Source organism: Lepisma saccharinum, chromosome 18 (genome assembly GCF_977018435.1).
Source record: "Lepisma saccharinum chromosome 18, izLepSacc3.1, whole genome shotgun sequence".
NCBI lineage: Eukaryota > Metazoa > Arthropoda > Insecta > Zygentoma > Lepismatidae > Lepisma > Lepisma saccharinum.
In genome coordinates, this window is record NC_139246.1 from 55,583,613 (window position 1) to 55,606,036 (window position 22,424).

Genomic DNA, 22,424 nt, shown 5'->3' on the forward strand with positions numbered 1-22,424 from the left:
CTGCGTGGGGAAGAAACTTGCTATTCTGAAGAAAATCTTCAGAAGCAAATGTAGGACACCAAAATTTCCACTCCTTTCTTGCTTACTGGCTTGTAACCAGTCGTATAATCTGCCTGCCTTGAGGTTACCCATGCCCCAAGTTCATAGAAACCAGAGATTCGAACTTTTCGTTACAAATAACTCTTTCCGTACAGATGGAATCAAATTCTCTGCCAAGCGGTCAACGGTAGGGAATCGAGAGATGCGTGGAATAACTGATAATGTTCTGAGATTTAAAATTGTTCCCTGATTCAACTTCAGAGCTTTGTGTTCTTGCAAGTATCTTGTCCCGAGTTTCCGTGAGTGCGATCAGTGTGCAGTTCTATAGTGTTGTAAAACGTTTCCATTTTGAATGGATAAATTCCAATTTTTGTGATAATTTGTACATAAGAATCAATTTTCTTGGACCTGTTAAAAACAAATCATACTCACGCCAATGCTTTTTATTGTACTGGGTGAGTCTTTTAAAAGAGGCCGCGTGGGAAATGCGCTCCTTGCATGTAGGCAACCTTGGTACACCGAAGAGAAGAGCGGGGCAGAGAACAGTCCAGGATATGTCATGTCATGTCATGTTGTCGAATATGCTTGGCACCGATATCCTGGACTATTCTCTAACCCGCTCTTCTCTTCGGTGTACCAAGGTTGCCTACATGCAAGGAGCGCATTTTCCACGCGGCCTCTTTTAAAAGACTCACCCAGTATATACATACAAGTTGCTATTAGTAGAACTATGTTTACTGAGACTTTTTTGCTTGTATTATCGTGTACATTCAACTGTGTCAGTTTGCGCCATTACTTATGAGACACCCTGTATAAATCGCCTCCAAAATGTACAGAACAAAACCCTGCGAATATTAAGAGACGCAGATAGATATGTTTCCAATATGCAGATTCGATAAATGCTCGAGCAAGAAACTCTATTCGACTTCATGCAGAGAGAAAGAGTCAAATTTTGGACGAAGGAGCCTAACCATCCAAATCCTACAATTCACATAGGACGAAGGGACCGCAAGAAGACATACACACAAAATGCCGCGTCTTAATCAATAGTATTGTGCAACTAAATGTAACATCACATTCATACTACCAGCATCACTTTCGGTCAGTGGATGATAATTAATAATTGTAGTAGTAGTAGTGGTAGTAGTAGTAGTAGTATCAAATAATTATTACCCTCGCAAATCGCGCAAAAGGGGGTAGAAGTCGGTGGTAAAACATTTGTGTTCGAGCAAAAGATTTGAAATATTTTTTCAACACGTTCAGTTTCACATTTGCCAATAATGGTAAACAAGCACACAAACTGTATTTCTGAAAGAGAGAAAACACATGATAAATGCATTCCGAATATAATTATTTGTGTACATATGATATCTATAACTTTCATGTACATCATATGTTTTACAAATATGCAACATAGAGCGACATAAAATTAAGAAAATACATATGCAAAATGTTAAAACTATATTGTTTTAGTTATTCAAAGTTTCTTTAATACGTACATACGTACATACCTACTCCGTGGCTTCCTTACATGGGCGCCCAGAAATGTCCCAGCATTTCCACTTAAATTCAATCAACGATATGATTGTTCCAAATATGTGCTTATTTAGAAATTTTATAAAATGTTTCTGAACATGTTTATTTTTTAACTTAAGGTAAACCATACTAATATACCCTCGCAAATGGTAGTTAGGCCCACAATCTAACTTGGACGCCGCAAAAAATCTTGAAACGCTAAGAGCGCCGTGAAACGAAAAAGTGTGGGAACTCCTGCCATAAGGGCATTTTTCTTCAGCTTTGATGTTGAATACCCAAAAACATATAACTGCAGTAATGTTCGTAGTGGTTCAAAACGACGTTGCAATCAGGGCTTCGAGATAGTTGTAATTGTTGGTCTTATTGTTTAAATGCCACTTTATGTACAGATAGGCTAATCCGAACTGGAGCTACAGCTTAAAGTTGGATCCAAACCACTACGTCCAGGATAGAATCCTGGCCTGGGCATGGATGTTTGGGAATGTCAATTCATCAATTGCATCATATCATCACTCATCCCCATCCTCGCAATTACCCAAAAGTAGCACAAAAGCGAAGTAAAATATAGCAAATCAATCAATCAAACCACTACGTGTTTCCACCGGGTATCGAATCCAAGACCCATTGATTACAAGGCAACGACGCACTGATAGTAACCATGGAATTGCAATGCAAGTAGGATAATTGAGAGACGCATAATTTCCAGAGGTAAAAAGAATTATGCAATAACCAATTCGCTTTCCCCTAATTAATTCCCTTTTTGTTTTTATTCTTAAAAATCTTTCGACGATGTAAGTGAAAGGTCGACACGAACGCAGTACGTGATGTGGAGCAACTTTACCAGACGTTTTCTTCATTTTTTCAAGTTCCTCGTAACATTCACAACATTGCAGCTCTTTCAAAGGTATTTCCGTTCGTTTTATCGTGATCTATCAATCATAATATACATCGTTAATTATCTCCGTAATTAACAGCAAAGAAATGCAACTGCTACCCTAGGGCGACAGGGAGTAACCATCCATATTTTCAGCTGAACACATCTTGCAATTTTCGCTTAGAGTGCTGTTGCGTAAAATGTTACATAACCCAGACAATTGCCCATAAATTTTTTCTTCACGCGTGTAGAAATAACATATTCGAACACTGATGCAGGAGCGCACACCTACAAGCATTTAGTGGTAATTACTTAATTGGACGTCGTCAATAAAACAAACACCTCGATGAATGACTCAACCTTGGACCCTTACTGTTGTGGCAGATTGCAGACAGAATTCCTACAAGAAAATCGATATGGGAACCTTATCAGGCTCGTGTAGTGTAATTGCTACTGACCAATTACGACGTACACTTTTATAATATGCTACATCTAAAGACTGAAATGCCAAATGCAATTAGATAACACGCCTCAAAAGAAAGAAAACGATAGTCTTAAAGTTATAAATTAAATAAATACACTTGTGAAACAAGTTATGATTGAAATGGGAATTGTAATTTTGCCTAGCGTTCGATTGCAATAGAAAACGAAATAGCTTAATTAATAAATAAATTCGATTCGATTCATAAAACATAGGCTATACTGAAGTCAATTGTTGTCCATTGTACAATTATTTAATGGTACTAAATCTTATATTTGTGTATCAGGTAACGGAAATTACTGCAGTAATACCACCTGTGTGAACACATTAAAATTAAAACTGGACATCAATATTATGTATCTTATTGAAACATTGCTGCATAATGTTATGCATATCACTTATCAAATACTTTATTTTTCCTTTCCAGGTAGAAAGTGACGGTACAACGAGAAAGTCTATTAATCATTGTTGTACATTAATTCAAACTATTATATTTAATTATTATCAACTGAAAGATACTAGATTTTGGAGACAGTCTAATACAGGAATTATACAAACCTACTTTAAATTCATTATGTGTACACATATTATTATTATTTTGTTGTACCTTGCACCCGCATCTTAAACAATAATTATTTATTCTATTGTTGAAATGTCTTGAAGTAATATGAAATTATTTGAAGGTAACTGGAGATAGTTTTTGTTTCATTCCTTATGATTTCGGGGGTCACTTTATTACTAAGTGTGACATTTAATTCTCTCATTTACTAAATTCCTTATCTTGTCTGTTTAGCTACATAAAATCTATCATTCATTTGAATTCGACTGCAAGATGATTTGCACATTGAAGTTCAATTTTTTAAAAAAAGGAACTGCTGTAATATCTACGTGATGTGACTTCTAGATTTTAAGAGTTGATGATAATTTCCAGAAAGTGTTTCCTTTTTCAATTTGCTAAAATACGTTAATTTATAATATATGAATGAGCAGAGGTTGAGCATTTGCCTTCTAGGTTGTAGGACGACAATGCTATCACGGGAAATAATGTAAAAAATAAGGCCCATCCAGTTCATAGATTTAGAAATAATGAGCACTTCAACACATGCTAGATAACTTTAGTTCCATTAATTCTAGAACTTACCTAATGTTATTGGTTTAAGTAAATAGTAAATGTGCTCTCGTATCCTAGTGAATATGAATATCAAAAACAACGTTAGTGTATTTACAGCACTTTGAAATTCAATCTGTGGTTGTTTACGTGGACGAAGAACTAAACCAAATGTAACCTCAGGTTAGATAACTAATGATATTCATCGTAGAAAGTAACTAAAGTGAGTTATTAGCAACAAGAGAAATTATGAGAAGTGTCAGATCCGTGACAAGGTATCTTTTCCGTCATAAGGAGAACTTAAAACTGACAAAATTGTAATTTTTTATTCCAAATTTCTGTAAAATCTTCCGACAAAATAATTAGGTAATACATGATTGTGTTGCATACTATTACAGCACCAGAAAAATGATAGGCTTAAGTGGAGTCAGGAATATTTTTGGAGGGGTGTGTAGTTGCATTTATTATAGAAATGCATGTCAGACAAAAATGAGCATTTATGTATCTCGTTTATCTTCTTGTCTTTGGGTAAAGTAAGGACGTGGTTGGTGTATCAGGAGGATGTCGCCCCGCTTCCCATCTGAGGGAGATAATGTGTATTCTTGAAGAAAGAATGTTCTAACCTATAATACCTGACCAGAGAAACATAATTATTTTTCTCAATCAAGTGCAAAATATATTATTTTCATATTTTGAAGGAAACAACCAGTCCTAGATTTAGAAATCAACTTTTATGGGCGTTCTCACGTTCCGATTTTGTCGCAATTTTGCATTTCTATTCAGCAGTGGTACTTGAGGTGGAAACTGTTAAAAAGAGTTCTGAAACAATGTTACTAGTGTCTAATTTAAAATTGTCTGGACTAAATCTAAAACAAAATTGCTAGCAGACTTTATTTTGTGACTGAAAAGTAAGTTTCAGATTTCCAGCGTTGTTATAGCAACGAAATATTCCCGAACATCATTTTTATAAAATCCATAAATTTTAATCAGTTGTTGAAATATAGTTGAAATAATTAAAGTAGTGTGTAATAAAATTAGTAAACCATCTTTTGTATTTCAGTCGTTTCTATCCTACTCTAAAGTACTTTTGATTATTCTGGTAAATCGAACCATTATTGTTGATGGATGTGTATAAAAAAATGTAAACCTGTGGTGAATCAAACTTTATATAAATGCAATATTGTGTTACTTTACGGAAGCTGAAAATGTTGAAGATTAACTTTAAATGTGTGAGTCGAAGAGTCCAGAATACAGAAAATGAATAGATTAGGCAACTTTTGTTGAAAATAATTTTATTCATTCGTACAAAAGTTTTAACATTGTCAAGCTAACATTATTTTGCTTCGGGGTCTGTGTTTTGTAAATAATGAAAGTTCTATAGTTTAATTTAAAAGTATTTAGCTGGTTTTTAAATTTTGAGTGATTCGTATACATCACCATTCATTCTACCAAGATATTGACAGTAAAATAGAAAATGTGGTCAATATTTAATATTTATATACAAATTATAGTTTTGTTACTATTAAGGAATAGTCTGTCATTAAACAAAATTGTTTAAATTTTCCTTATTTTCATTGCTTTCAATAATCTAAATAACACACGTATGCATGCATTTCAAACTGCGGACATTTTTAATACATAAATTTACTATTGTTGACATTAGCTAATCGTATATACAAGGGAATGAAACGAAGCTCGTAGTACTGATAACTGACACTGGTTAATAACAAAGACGATTGATTTTGTATTGAAAATTTATTTCTATAAAAATAGACATCTCTACACGATATATATTTGTAGAATGGTATAATAATATTTTTATATTGTACAGAACAATATTGTGGAGGCATTCGTCTGGTAAAAGGCCTCTATGAAATAGAAGTTTACATTAAACATAATTTGAAATAGGAACATTGTTGATTAGTGAAATTCACTAAATGAAACTTTGTAAATAAGAGCCCAGATCAGGTAAGAATTTGAGAGAAGATATTGAAGCATCGAAGAAGCATGAGATGTGTGGAAAAGGAAAGGTAGAATTGAGAGAAAGTGTTTAAGAAACACGAGGAACTATACAAAGGATCATCAAATAATACATGGTTTATTTTCCATAGCCTCCTCCGTAGCCTCCATGGAATCCATAGCCCCCGTATCCTCCATGGTGGACGGGCTGTGGGTGGACTGCGTGGCCGGTCTTCTTGACGACAGCGTTGAAGCCGTTGTGCTTATCGGCGGTGTACTCGACTGTCCTGATGGTGCCGTCGGGATCAGCCACGGTGTACTGGCCCTTCACTGCATCGCCGTCCCTCACTTCCCACTGGCTCTTGGCGTCGCCAGTGTGGGGGTCGCCAACGGCATAGTTGAAATGATACTTCGGATATGCCTGTTACAAAAATAAAAAGAATACCAATTATACTTGACGTGTCAATAATAACATTCAAATAGCAGCCATTTGAAATACCGTATATTCTACATCAGAGAATTCTGTGAATTTTGGATGTCTGTACTTCATACTCGCATTCTGGATGTGTAATATGCGTATATATAATTCAGAAGAAACGAAGGATGTTGGTATTAGAACTGTATACATATATATGTAAAAAATCAAAACGAAAAATAAATTTTAGTTCATAACTGGGTAAATTTGAAGCTTGTGAAACCGTTCAGAATATCAGTACGGATTACATTTGACGGACTATTAAAAATTTTAAGATTGTTTCCATTAATATATAAGTATGTAATAGAAAAATTTAGTTATTGTAAGATGTCATACTTTATATGTAATGACAACAACAACAACAACTGTCAACTCTAAAATAAAGTAGCAAGTTTTCTAACAGAATACTTTTACCTGTATCTTCAGATTAAAATTGGCAATTTATTGTAAGTCACTTTAGGAAAAAAATAGTAAAGTAAAATAATTTCATGCCTTGTTTTAAAATCAAATTATAAGATTAGTAAAAATTGTTTACTAACATTCTATTCAACATTTTTGTCAATACCCATAATGAGAATAGAAATTTTATTTTCAAGTGCATGTATCTTTTCAAGAACGCTGTCGAGGCAAATGAGTGACTTGGTTACACAACTGTCCGTCAGATGGCAGGCAAGAGCAAATACTGAGCGCCACAACGATATGAACGGGAATTTCTGCTACTATAATGAATAAGTTATTAGAAAGAAAACCATAGGTGTTACCAGATTTTATGTAGTCAAAATTTGCAAGAAATGTATAAATGAACGAAATGTGTAAAAGAAATATGTAAAGATATTAAATATGAAAAAATATGTTGTGTGGAGTCGTTCGTTTATTGTTTTTGGGTTCGTAAATTCCATCAGTCTGAACTACTAACCTGCAATCACAACCACCCATTAACTCCCTCCCAAACAAAAGGGTTTTGAAAAACATCACTAGTAAAGAACAAACCGGGCAGGGTACCTTCACTTGTGTGGAGTTATTTCCATGGCCTAAAACAAGATTAAATTAATGCAAGGTGAGGGGTCTGTAACAATCACATGAAAAAAAAAAATTTTTTTTAGAAATCATGTTTTGAATATTTGTCACCAAAGTATAATTGCATTATTCAATGAATACAGAAGAAATTGCACAAATGCCAAATTTTATGAAGAACCATTCCCTATAAACTAAAAATATGTAAAAATGTGTAACATGATAATCACGCATGTTGTTCCTAACAGTGTAATTCACCAAGATTTGTCGTTTTTGTTTGATACATACAAAGGACACATTAATAATTACCAACATCCGGTCGCAAGTTATCACAATTAAGATTATATAATATGCTTAGAAAGCGAAATCCGACTGCAGTATTATTCATTTCCTTCACTGAATAAATACAACGATCAACTCCTCTGTACAATTTCAGTTCACTTGCCTCTGTAACTAATGACTATGGACCTTAATTTTCGGCGATACTTTTCTTTTTATTAAGTCAATGTTACTTTTCGGTGAAAAAAAAATCATCACAAATCAAGCCATATTCAGCATTAAAGTGAAGACATATATTTCGATATACACCTAAGTAGCCTACAAAAATTTCAAATTTTGGTTAAAAGAGTTTTTATTGACGTAGTTAGGCCCATATTTTGGCTTATAACATCTAGGCCTTGGGCGCAAGTATTTGGGGCGGCAAAATCCGGCCACTTTCTTTTATTTACTTAAATTGTGTCGTTCAAAAGTATTCTGCTTATTTTGATTCAAACCAATGGTTAAGATTGAAACTGCCACGAACTCAAAATAACTACACGGGCCTCACAAATGACGTAGAGGGATTCAAGTGGTGCATATTCGATCCCCTGTAGTTTGGATACCACTTTAAACCTTAAGCCAAGTCCCGATTAGCCTGTCTGTACACAAAGTGGTCTCAAAACATACTTCGGCAGACTTTGTCAAAACATCTACTCCAAAATTTGGAGAATAATCAATAAACATTACCAATAACAATAAAATATTGCTGTTTAATACTTAATATCCGTCGTGTGAGGCTTAGGCCTACCACTATACCCGTAAGAAAATTTTAGGACGTGTTTGATATTTTTATGACAAGGAATTTACAAAAATATATTCTCGCGAAATCCAGAAAACATTTCAATTTCTTAGCAACAGAAAATAAGATGTACATGTATTCTGACCGACAAATGAGTTCAAATTGTCAACAAAGTTTCAAATAGGGAAGGGAATAGATAGTTCTAAGTATCTGTTTTCAGTAAAAGTTTTGATCCATAAAAAATATGAAATATGTTCCAAAAAATAAAAAAGTAGTCTATTATATGAAATAGAAGAGTGATTTTGGGTAGCACTTACAGTATCTTTGTTATTTTTTTCGATTTTCAGCCAGTTTTTGCTGATTGCGACGATAGCAAAATATATTGGTCAATCTAAATAGCAATAACACAAAAAAGACGTTGTGGTAAGTTCAACGTTTACCCAAACGTTTCTGGTGTGCGTGTAAAGTTGTAGGAACAATCCACAATACATTCACTGAAATATTTTGTGCATTGGACTTGGGGCACCATCGTTTTTAAATTTGGCCCTCGATCTAGTTTTTCTTGTTTTCTTGGAGAATGGTCGTCCAAATGTATGTACGAGGAACGATTGATAAGTGTCAGATTCTTTTAGTTTGACACACGTTGCCAAACGTTTTGTGCAAGCACCTGTTCCTCGAAACCTTAAAAAAGCCATTCGATGACATTTGCTGCATTTTTTTTAGATCTCAATGTGATTATACGATTGCCAAGTCAAGGAAAGTTTATATTTTGTCTTTACCTTTTTCCTAGGAAAATTTAGATTCAAATGTTTTTTTTTCTTTTTATCTCTACAGACTTTATTGTACTCACATAGTAATCCACAGCGTGGTGGACTGGCTGATAGGAGTGGACAGGTACGTGGTCGTAGATGCCAGCTTCTGCAGCGACCAGGAGAGCTGCGACGAGTACCAACTGCGAAGATGAATATTAATTTCTTGATTATTATTACACTACATCAGACACAATGAGCATATAGTAATATACTCACCATAATATTCTCAACAACAAACACACGTCAACGTTGGAGACAATACTCACTCAGTAGTCCGGATCCCACTTTAAACGGTAGATCTAGCTCGTGATTGAATTTACTGCATAAACTATAGTAAAAAATACTTCTTTCCTGGTGATGCCATGCTACTTGTATTTGGCAACAGCTCCGCAGCCAACACTTTTACAAGGCAAGAGTGTCATGTACTCTATTTCAATGCTTGCCACATATGCAGATCCTGATTCTTTTCTGGATGGTACAGTATATGGTGCAAGCAAACATATGGTGCATACATATACATACCTTCATATGTATGTATGTATGTATGTATGTATGTATGTATGTATGCATGTATGTATGTGTGTATGTATATATATGTATACACGTGTGTGTGTGTATTGAAAGTGTGACTCGGTGAATAACTTCGGGAGTCACAAGGAAATGTGGCAAATTACGTAAAGCGAGAGGTTTTCTTTCTGTAACTTAATTGGCCTACTCCGTCAAGAAGAGGAAAGAAGACGTATGCCAGAGCGAAGCTCTCTCCCGATCGTGATGTATACACTATACTCGACGAATTCTGATTCAAGACTGAGACTGTGTTTTATTGTTTGGGACGTTTAATACCTATCTGGAGTAACTGACCCCTCATCCTTCATGGAATGTCTCCAGCGGATATGAGGCCAGGATTACATGCTCAGCGGTATGTAACAAAAAGGATAACCCTATTTCCTTTTGTATGCAGCTTTGTCGTTGAAGGATCGGGACGTTGGTCAGCGTGGAGAGGTGGGTAAGTAGAGCTTTTCCACATTTCGCTCGGTATTACTCTTCAATATATATCAATACCATATGTGTGGATGAGGAGAGAGTCTGTGCGCCACTTGAGGTGGGCGATGGATGTATACAGCATGTTCCTGCACATCGTCGATAAACTTCCATCAATTTTACAGAACCTGAAGACTTGATTGATTGATTTGCTTTATTTTACTTCGCTTCTTGTGCCACTTTTGGCTAATTTACGAAGATGGGGATGAGTAATGGTATGATGAAATTGACGAATGGACACTCACAAACATCCATGCCCAGGCCGGTATTCGAACCCGGGACCCTTGGCGTCGTAGCGCGATGTGCTAACCACTCCGCCCCGGGGGCCGGCATGAAGATTTGTTTCCGTTCCAGAGATTCCCCGGGATTAGTATCGTTTTGTCGGAAAGGCGTGGCAAGATTTGTAGAACGATAAGAATAGACCTGGCGTCCACTAGTGTGTAAACATTTCTTACAAAGCTCGTGAATTCTTTCTTTAATTCAAACGCAGATGGGATAAGCAACATATGTGTGTGCTGTGATAAATGAATAATTTGAAGAAGGGTAGGGTCATTAATTTCATCCTGAGTTCGTCACTGCTGACATTCTATTGTTCCCATAGCATACTGTCGTTTACAGAAGCTTATCCTAAAGAAAAAATAAATACCAGCGGAGATCACAAAGCTTTCCATGCCGTTGTGTATATATACAGGATAGAAAGTGCCATTTTCAACCCCCTTTCATGGTATCAAAATAAGTCTTCTACGAGAAAACTGTTACTTAGAAAAGTTGTTATCTTTGATGTTCTCTACACAATGTTAAAAACTGTATTGTACGGCGACACCTTGCGTATTTATATTTCCGACAATAACCAGTACCTAAAAGTTGCAGTTAGGTTTAGAGAATCTTCTAAATTATATTCTACTTATTTTTTTGTGTTCATATTAAATTGGATTATATGAAGAAATATCTCTGCTAAGAATACTGCAAAGTCCAATTCCTTAAGTTTAGGCAAAAGGTCACGCTTAGCTCAACGGTGGTGATAAGAACACCACAATATGAGAAGGCTCCTTAGTTTCGTAATTAACGAACCTTTGTTCGCAAAGATCAAACAAAATTGTCGTTTATAAAAAGATATGAAAATGAATATTAAACATTAATGATACTGTAATCGAAAAAATCATTAATTAGTCAAGGGGTTCTTATTCTTTTCGTCGAGTGTCAAACAAATACTTTTGACCAATAAGAAATTCAATACAATACTAACAATGGACACAACAATGTGGACAAAGTGATCTACGTTAGCATAACAATGTTCATAGTGGTGCAAGGAATCTCCGTTTATAGCAAGTAGTTTCCGAGATACACTCCGAGGCCCATGTTTTAACGAAGTACAAAAAAACATTAATTGTAATTTATGCATTAGGTTTATCATCATCACATGGTGGTGTATTGTAACCATATATTAGTATTATTAGCTATTTTTACTGTTTTTTCTTACATATCAGTGCCGTTGTTGAACAAAAGTTGAATAAAAATATAGTGTTTCGGAAACTATAGGGAAAAGTAATGAAACTCCATTTATATAATTAGCGTTTCTTTTTTCAGTTCTTCAGGTAGGCAAAAACCATATTATCGCCACTGTTTATGCTGGTGTGTATTAATGTCATTAGGATTTCGTATTATTAACTTTATCCATCTGTAATCAAGATGACCAGGATTCGATTCTTAAGTGGCGACAAATTTGAATTTCAAATAAATCAAGCATGGAAGAGCCTCTTTATTCCAAACTCTCTTTTTTCTCCTTTCTTTAACAGTTTGGAAAGGAGTCTTATTGGAGTATTGTATTTTATATTGGTGGAGTTTTTGTTTGTTTGTTTGGATACATCAATCAATATCATTCCTTTCTATAATACTCAGTCACTATATCCGCTTATGGTTATTGTTATTATAATACACTGGATCAGGATTTGGTATTCAGTCTTCCAAATAGAGTTTTAAAAAAATCAACATGTCCACATAAACTAGAACTCAAAATAGTTAGGACCTGTAGTTCGTTGGTTAACACTAGATGGGACTAACTTTTGTGGTTAGTATAAGAAAATATATATAATTGAGACAAATATTTTGGGAAGTTCAAATCTCAGAAGCAAAAACTTCTTAATATTTACCATATTGGCACGTCGTGTGCTAAAATTGATGTCAGTAATGTATGTCACTAAAATAATATTGTTTTTTGGAAAACAAAGGTCTGACTGAAAATTTATTCTTAATAATGTTGCTCTCAAAATTACTTTGCTATGCCGTATTAACCTCCTCATTTGTAATCAGAGAAAATGAAATTATAGCTAATAATAATGATGTGGTCACAACTTCTTTCTAGGAGGCACAGAATAACAAAAACTAATGTATGTGTGTGTATACTCACACACACACACACACACATTAGGTTTGAGCTCGGGGGAAGTTTGAAAAAAATGTTTTATATCCATTTTGTGAAGATGTAAGATAAAGGCGATTAGTCCTTTTTTGTTTAAAATGTAATCGAACATCTTCTTTAGCAGAATATATGCTTGTATTAACAATGATTAAAATACAGAAAGATATACCTACGTGTAGTATAGTGTGAGCATTACATTATCGTGGAAAATTTGACTCTCAATGTAAATTTATGTACAATATGTTTCACTACATTATTCTTTGAGGACACTTCCAAACGGTGTAATACAGTTGAGACTGCTTTATACATAACTCAGTTCTGTGTAATTCTATTTTAAATGTAAATTACTGTAGCTCCGGCAAAATATAATTTAAGAACGTGTTAATTTTTTGTACGTAATGCATTTACACGTAATTCATTGTTATACGTACTATTTTTTATAACATACATTTGATTTTAACGTAACCGAGCTACAGGAATGTCACAGAAGTGACAGTTGCTACTAGTCGGCCATGGAGAACAGAGAACGGAAAAGTTACGCGTTTGACCAGAATGTAAAATTTATACGAAAAGTGAACCCTAATACATATAAAACTAAAATAGCTACAGATTGAGGCATCGCTTACACAACACTTTGCACATTCATTAGTAAAATAAATGCTTTTTTAAACGTTTTTTTAGAAAAAATTGGTACAAAAACTATAAAACTATATAGTGTAATGTTTCAGTATCAAAGTGTTCACTAATAAAGTGGGAAACGTAATGTACGAAGACATTTTTCCCCATTTTTTTCAGCCGAAAGAATTATAAATGCAGGGAAATCAAAATATAGGAATTGTTCAATGTACCTTGCACTAACTTTCCACATAGTCACCACAGCGGTTCAGGTATTTGTCCCATCGCACTACCAGTTTGGAGATGCCGCTGTTGTAGGATTCGTCCAGTTGATCGTGGAACAACCGCCGGACAGCGGTCTTGGCTTCGTCGTCGCAAATGAACCTCTGTTCTGCCAGGAACTTCTTTAGTTAACCGAACACGTGGACATCACTGGGGTCGAGGTCTGGACTATACGGCGCATGCTCCATAATCTCCCATTCGAATGACTGAAGTCTGTCGATGGCCCCGTTTGCCACATGAGGCCTGGCGTTATCGTGGAGGATAACCACATGGTCCACATCGAGAATCTCTTGGCGGTTTTTAATGATGGCAGCTAGCAGACGTGAGAGTTTGACACAATAGCTGTCAGCGTGCATGGTGTCACCTCGTGGCATGAAATCCAGCAGGAGTGGTCCTCGGCGATACCAGAAGAACGTGAGCAATCTTTTCCGTTGTGAGCGAGGAGCGGGGACGCCCCCCCCCCCTCTCGACCGCTCATTGTCATGGACGTCTTCTCGGCAATTTTCGAACTCACAACATCACCACCGCACACTTCTCAAAACGAGATACACGTCCTCATACCTGCATTTCATTTCCCTATGGAACTCGATGGGTATTCGTCCCTTGCTCCATGGAAAAGAATGATACTTCACTGCTCATACGATGTGGACGTGTTGAGCACTACATACAGCCATCTTTGCAAACTGACAGCAGTGCCGTGCCGCGGAGCAGCCGAAAGTTAACGCTGGACCGTTCCAAGAAAAAAATCTATATCTATACAGGATATAAATATTCTCAAACAAATTGTCCATCTCAATGTTCAATCATTTACTTAAGGGGCGATGATACAATTGAAACGAAACGCCAATAATAACACTTACCCAGCAGCCACCTTAAAATGGGTTTCACGTGATAGTGCTTATAATGGCGGAAGTCAATGTTGAACATTTGAAATGTTAACAAATTGTTAACATAAAACCTTTATGTTACATTTCCCAAAATTTTAATTTCCCAAATGTGATGTTGTGTGTTTTGACGATACTAGCCTACTTTGGTAAGGATAACACTGCTCTACAAAATGAAACTCTTTGAGAGCTGTTTTCCGGTTAAGAGGTGATATAAGATATTTCAAGTACGCTGATCACGAATATGTCATTGGTTTTCTTCCATCACGTCAGAATTTTTCACAAAATAGAAATTAAATTTCAGCCAAGACATGGTATTTTCATACGAAAATCAAGCTACAGACATTAGGGAAATATTACACAAGGAATGTAAATCTCAACAAATAGTCATAAAAAGTATACGAAATGTATAATTTGAATTAGATATTTATCTCATTTCTTCTTTTTCCCTATTTGGAAGCTTCCAAGATTGGATTTTCTCTTGTGAATGGTGTTTGGTTCCTTACGTGCAACGTCCAACAATAATCCGCCATCATTGTTGACTCCATCTTCCCTGGTATTGGTGCTTCATGTCGCTAATATCTTGATGGAAACGCTCTCCATGTTCCTCACTGACTTCATCTAAGTTAAGAGGAAATCTGCCCAAATGCGAGAACAGGAAATGAATTTTAAGGCTCATGTTGCATCCTAAATTTTTGAACTTGAGCAGCATATGAGACACGATGCCCTTGTAATTTTCATGTCTGTTATTACCCAAGAAATTTTCACATACACTTCTGAAAGCTGTCCAAGCTTCCTTTTCCATGATGTTCATGCATTCTTCGAAATTGGAATCTTGAAATGACTTTCGTATTTGAGGTCCTATGAAAATTCCCTCTTTCAACTTAGCATGTGAGATACTTGGAAAATTTTTGGTGAGGTATTTGAAACACTCTCCATTTCTATCGAGAGACTTAACGAATTGCTTCATGAGACCTAATTTTATATGTGATGGAGGTAATAGTATCCTCGCAGGGTCAACTAGGCTGGGGTTTGCCACATTTTTACTGTCCGGGATGCGTTCGTGTCTTAGAGGCCAATTTTTTTGTGTCCAGTGTTTCTCTCTACCTCTATTGTCCCATTCGCAAATATAACATGGATATTTTGTGTATCCTAGTTGATGTCCCATCAATAAACAAATAACTTTTAGGTCACCACACAAAACCCAATTCTGTTCTCCGTAATTTATCTTCTGCAAGAGCAGTGACATATTTTGGTAATTCTCCTTGAGGTGTACGGAATATGCTAATGGCACAGAAGGGCATTGGTTTCCATTGTGTAGTAGAACAGCCTTTAAACTTAACTTGTTTCAATCTATGAATAACCTCCAATCCTGTGCAGAATAGCCATTCCCTGTAAGTCTCATCATGAGTTTGGTCACATCATTACAATACACCAAATCTTCTTCCGCAGAAAAGTATTGAATAAATTCCTGTTCCCGATGCCTAAATAATGTTGAAGATGTCCCTGCAGCAAGTAAATTTTTCTCTTTCAATCTCGATCCTGAGAGTTCAGCAGCTTGTTTTGATAAATTCAAGTCTCTCACCAAATCATTAAGTTCTGGTTGCGTAAAGTAACAATCACTGCTGTGATTAGTTGCCTCCCGCCACACCATAGGGACACCAAAAGCCATAGCTCGCTTCTTACCTTTTGTCCAGTCCCTTAAATCTTCTACACGAACTCGGCACACTGTGTGGGGCGCAAATGATTTATCTTGATCCCCTAGTTTAATCCCGAAATAAGCATGATATGCTGCCTTAACAAATGACGTAATTTTTTGCCTTTGCTTCAACACCACGTAACTTCCACAGATGTAGCAAAAATTATCGGGATTGTTTTTTGCACTTTCTACGGTCCATTTTCCTGCATGTGCACTCAATCAACGCCACAACAACAAGAGATGACAACTAATGTCACATTGACGGGAAACTTTTTTCGCGTCCACCAACTATTGCCATCTAGTATTTCGCACTTCGTGATGCTGTCTGCTGCTGCCATCTGCTGTGAAATTCATGAACTAAATACACTAACAGGTTATTCTGTGTATGTCGCATGAGCTGTACTGTTTCATTTGCAAAAAAAAAATATATATTTCATAAATATCTGTTAAAAACGAATACGTCCATATTGAAATATAGGCATTTTTAATGTAAATATCAAATTTCTGAAATTCGAGTTTTGTGCAAAAACTGTACGTGATGGAGCAAAAGAAACATCATTTTCGATGTTTCCACATCGAAGTCAAACGCTGATTTACTTTTGAAAAGAAATGCTACGGGATTAAAAGAGATAATGGTTTTATTTAATAACAAATAATTGTTATATTTTAATCAGTAACATTATAAATAGTCACGCTTCTTTTGGAGTCCCCCTATTGTAGTCGCTAATATACTAGGTTTGGACCGGCATGCTGGATGCAAAACCTACCATGTGATGCAAGGATGATAAGAAGTTTTAGTTTTTTTTGTCCTGGGTAAATCACGTGCCTCATCAATTCATCATTCACCTTCATTATCGTCATCAGCCTAGACACATTTCAGCTGTGTTTACTGTGTAACCACAAATGCTCCATGGGTACTAAATATATCCTGTCATAATCATATTCCAACGAATAAGGTAGTAGTAAAGTAAGTTTTGAAGCTTTCCTGGCGACGAATGACGAAAACATTCTCTCAGGTTATCGACCAGGTGAGTTGTAGAAAGGGTTCCTAGCTTTCGAGAGCTAATCTCACTCTCATCTTCAGGGTAGAAGTGCAGTGCTAAGCGTCACCCAGGTGTGCCTAGCACTGCACTTCTACCCTAACAATGAACTCGAAAGCTTGGAACCATTTCCACAACTCACCTGTTGTGAGGCAAATTTATATTACTAATGAATATTGAAATTATTATTTTTTAGCTGTCATTAGAAGGCAAACAGACCGCTCGACCATGACCTTACATACTGCATTGTACAGATACTTGGTACTTCCTTCATTCCTCAAAATTTCATATCTGCATCTGTTCTATTCTGTGCGTCATGGGGAAGCATCGAATAGTTCGATTCTTGGCTGTGACAGACCAACAAATGGTCTAATCTACACTATTTTGCAGAATTAAGTTTTTATTCAATATGTCTTCGGCACGCTGAATTTACATACTGGTTATTGCGTTGATTCTGAGAAATTCTAGATTCAAGACATATAGATTGTATGGCCTTCATAAACAGACGGGAGTATTGACAAAGATTATTAATAAGACAGTACTAGATAAGCCTTTCAGCCCTCTTAACTACCTTTTTGTGCCTCCAATAGTTATGAGTGATTGATAGGTATGAATTGTGTTCGAATTTTTAATAAAGGAGATAAAAAAATGGATAATGAATCTTTCAAGTGGTTCAACTTCATATTTGTAGTTTGAGTTGTTTAAGAATTAACTTTCTGAGAAATAACCACGTTTCAAGCATTTGGAGAATTATTTCATCTCGTCGGACATTGAATATAAAACAAAAACCACAAAACCACAAAACTGCAATAAATGAGCGTGACAATCTCTATTGAATCGAACTTCCACCAGCTATAGGCTAGAAATAACTGAACTCATAGCCCTATTTGAACAAAGTGTTATATCACGTTTATATTGCTTATTTCGCGGCGTTTCTCGCGTTAAAGTGCAAAGTTGGGTATTATTCTGAAAATGGTATAATTTGTGTTATTTTGCGATTCCGAAACATGGATAATTTGTCACTTTATCCTACCCAAATAGATTTTAAACACTTTATTCTACTTTCCTCAACTTTTCGGTATTATCGTTAAAACGAAAACTTTACGTTCCTAGTCATAGACAGATGGGCTGGTAAATATACATGATCTTAAATTGATATTTCATTGTTCTTCAATTGCAGAACATTTCAAAATTTCACGTCTGGTACTTTCCGAGATGCCGTCAACCCATTTTATAGTTTGTGTTCTTTCAAGAATAGACATGAAATTAATGTTGCACTATAATGAACTATTTAATGTGTTTATCAGTCCACCAAAAATGCCTTTGTGACTGGTTGTGTTTCAGCATCTCAGTACCATAAAATGACAAAATTGCATGTGTAACGTAGCTATTTATAATACTATATACTTTTTAGATACTCTACCTAGTATATTTGTTTCTATAGAGTGATAACCATGCGAAGAGATTATAATGAAAGGATGAAATACATGCATGTTCCCTATAGAATTAACAACAATCCTATACCTTTGAGAAGTTAAACTGTGTGGAGGAACATGTATAAATGGTGCTTGTTTCCGTAATAATATCTCAGACGTTAGGTTTTCCCAATATGTGGCGCCTCCGTTCCTTTATATTGTGGTCAACTCTCCTGGCTTTTTCTTCGATTGAAATAATAAATATTTTCTGTTCCATTTTATTTAATTTATATATTGTATTTATATTAATGAAAGGCCACTTTTTAAAATTAATTCAGTTTTGAAAATAGAGTGTATATATCAATTCTTTACTATGGATAATGTTGAAATTGAAATCACATTCAGGAATAAAATTGATAAACGTATGAACTGGAATATTCATGTATTTTCCCCTTTAACACGTTCAAAGTTTTCAATTGTAAAAACAAAAAACAATGAATTACGTGAATAAAATAGGCATAAATTTATCTCGAAAAAATAAATCGTTACCATAATTATCCTTCAATATGGTTGGAATTGTCTCATTTCTCAAATGTCTCATTGCTTTAAAAATTAGGTAGATACAGGCTAGGTAAATTAATGCCATGTCATAGTTTTAATCTTTCATAATGTAAATAGTAGCTAAAAATGAAATATCAATCATACTTGAAATATGAAGTTTCTATATTCTTATCAGGTTTGTTTCGTATACTTCGCGAAAAGTTTATATTGTCAATTTCATGCAAAAATGGATTAATCGCGACTTGACCTACACCTTAAAGTTAAATCCGGACCGTTGAAATATTCCATTACCGAGAATCAAACCATGGAAAAGGCAAATCCAAGAAAGCAATACTGCTTTAATATTTGTCTCATTCTTTTGATATTGCTAGGTAAATATAATACTGGAAAATGATCATGATGGCAATGGTGAATTCAACGACAGTACATTCAGTAATGGCCTTTACATAATCAAATATGTGTATGTAAAACAATAAAAGTAGTAATTTGTCCAGCACCGCAGAGCAAAGAAGAAAATACCACCTGAATATTGTAAGGTGAAAGGATTGCACCAGTTTTCTTCTGTTTGAAGCTCTACTCCAATTACTAAACGAAAATTTCCTTCTAATTGCAAGTGTTTCTTCTCTAGATTTGTGGTGTGGAACTAGGAGTAGATTCATTGATTGATTGATTTGGTGTTTTAAGTCCACTTTATGCAAAGTAAGGCTAATCGAGACTGGACCTACAGTTTAAAGTGGGATGAGAACCACTATGTGCCTCCACCGGGAATCGAACCCGGGAGAACTAGGAGTAGAGATTCTACTGTAAGTACATGAGAGTTAAGAAATGAGACTAGTCTTGCTACATAGAAGTCCAACACGGCGGAGTAATGGACGAAAATACTATTTACCTGGGGGCCCTTATACCTGATTTGCTTAACTAATCACAACTGCATACCCCATAAAATGTATTTGAATTTGAATTGATAATTTTGGGTACGTCAGCACTGAGGCTATTTTGCACCCGTAACATTATACGGAGTCCAGCCCCTTACCATAACTAAAATAGCTTGATTGCAATGTCGTGTTACTAAAATATTAAAATATTCTGACATTCGTTAAAAGTTGAGGCTGTAAAGAGGCACTCAGCACACACAAGGACAAAAAAGAGGACAACACACACAAAATTATACTGGCCATAGTGCCTCGTTCGTCTAGAAAATGAAGTCCAGGGTATACTACATGCAAGTGAGGTTGACAATAAGGTGTACTACGTGGAAGGTCACCCCCCCCCTCATAAAATATAAAGATTCAAAACTAGAGCCAAATAAAATGATTGCATTTGCCGGGCAAAGCAAAACATTACGATCGGATAGCAAAAGGAGAGCAATTACAGAAATATTACGAAACAGATAATGGTCCAGCTGAATTGTTCTCTCTTTAAACAGGTCTGAAAAGTGATTTAACAAACAAATTCATCTGCACATGATTTTACAATTGTTCTGTATGAAAATTACAATACAACTCTACCCTCTCCAGAAGTTTGCCGATCTCCGGGCGTAGTTAGCACAGTGTGCTAGGACGGAGGTATCGGGTTCGAATCCGGCCTGGGTATGAGTGTTCCTTCCTCAATTCCATATTATCATCATCCTCACCGTCGCGATTAGCCAACAGTGGCAGAAAAGAGACGCTAACAAAAATCAAATCACACAAACGCACATATACACTGAAGAAACTGAATAACAGCAATAGCTTTGACATTTCCTTTCACAAGTACGTGTGTTTTTTATGTAGATGTAGAAGAGGCCTTCAGTAATATTTTGCGGGAGGGGACAAAATTTGAAGATCGGGCACTGCATGGAAGACAGCAGATTAAGTGGTTTCTAATCGTAATAAGTACAAAAAAGCAAGGAATTTTACAGCAACATACTGAAAGGTGTTTATGAAAATGAAGCAAGTCGAAACCAGTTTCTTTTTAAATATTTCACTCAAGACTGAACTGGACAAGATATTTTCAATTCAATTTCAATTTTACTATTTTTAAAGATAGTAATAATAAAAGCTAAAACATTAGTTTCATTATGACTGAAGGTAAGGTAAGAAATTTTACTCTGTTCCACCCAGTGTTCGAAGTGGAAATTCTAATGGGGCGCGGGGGCGTTTTCCCAGTTTGGGGAAATGTGGGGGGAGATGCTTGTGGGCGCCCTTGTACAGTCTACGGCAAAGATTATGATAGGCAAATTATCCACCACTCTTTTCATTACTTTTTTATTCTACATCCTGTGTTGTTTTAAGGAATGAAAGTATGTTGGTTCCAAGCAGGCATTGTAATCTGCTTATTGACGTCATTATTTCAATTCATTGTGATCACATTGTGTAATACAGACGAAATGAAAATGTTGGTGGACAGTTCGTCTACTGTTTCTTTCGCCGTTGGGTGTACAGGGAGCAGATTGTTTTGTGACGTCACATGCTAGACACGGAATTGAAACAAATGGTTTCGCAGTATACTAAGAAAACTTCACACGAATGTCCTATCTCGGGAATAATATTGAAACACACTTCTGCCAGCACATAAGCACAATTTTCCACACTACCAGAACACTGGATCACTTACAGCAAAGGCGGCCATTTTGTTTCCCGGTGGAATGATCACAGTAGCACTAAGACGATGTTGACTGTGCTCCGGTATTGTCCGGGGGCTGCTTATAAACCAAGTGACCAATTACCTTTCCCTCCAAAAATTACGAATGCACCTAATGGATCGGCAAATCGAGAGAAGGGTTGCCATGAAAATGGAAAGGAAGGTATTACATAAACGGTAAGAGGAAAGAAAATTACCAATATTGGACTACCTCATTGCAGGAGGTTCGGCAATTCTCCCTGTCCAAACTTCCTGCAGCCTTCAGTGAAAGGGTTGGCTGTCGCCGTGGCTGGACAATTCCTTTCTCTTACACATGTTTTGCCATTGCATGCGTACGTATTTCCTTTCATTTTCCCTCGTTCATTAAAAAGAAAAGAGAGCTTTTGCAACGTAACAAAAACGACAATGCAATTATGATACACGTAACTGCCCCACTTTGTGATCAACCGTAGCACCTTTCAATCATCGGCTTAAGTTGTCATTTTCCGGTA

The 22,424-nt window shown here is 35.9% G+C and overlaps 1 protein-coding gene across 1 annotated transcript; it reads right to left on the reverse strand.

The window, feature by feature from the left end:
- Positions 1–5,586: 5,586 nt before the first annotated feature.
- On the reverse strand, positions 5,587–22,014 carry LOC146002116 (cuticle protein 19-like). The gene is made up of 3 exons (XM_083139834.1): positions 21,907–22,014; positions 9,394–9,495; positions 5,587–6,418 (listed from the first exon to the last, which is right to left on the reverse strand). Exons 1-3 carry the CDS (start codon positions 21,919–21,921, stop codon positions 6,137–6,139), a joined length of 399 nt encoding a protein of 132 aa, XP_082995960.1. The 5' UTR covers positions 21,922–22,014; the 3' UTR covers positions 5,587–6,136.
- Between the last annotated feature and the right edge of the window lie 410 nt (positions 22,015–22,424).

Bases quoted from the DNA above. Each gene is read 5' to 3' on its own strand.
- LOC146002116 (XM_083139834.1), bottom strand. The intron at 6,419-9,393 runs GTGAGTACAATA...TTTTTGTAACAG, and splicing joins ACCACGCTGTGGATTACTAT to GCATATCCGAAGTATCATTT.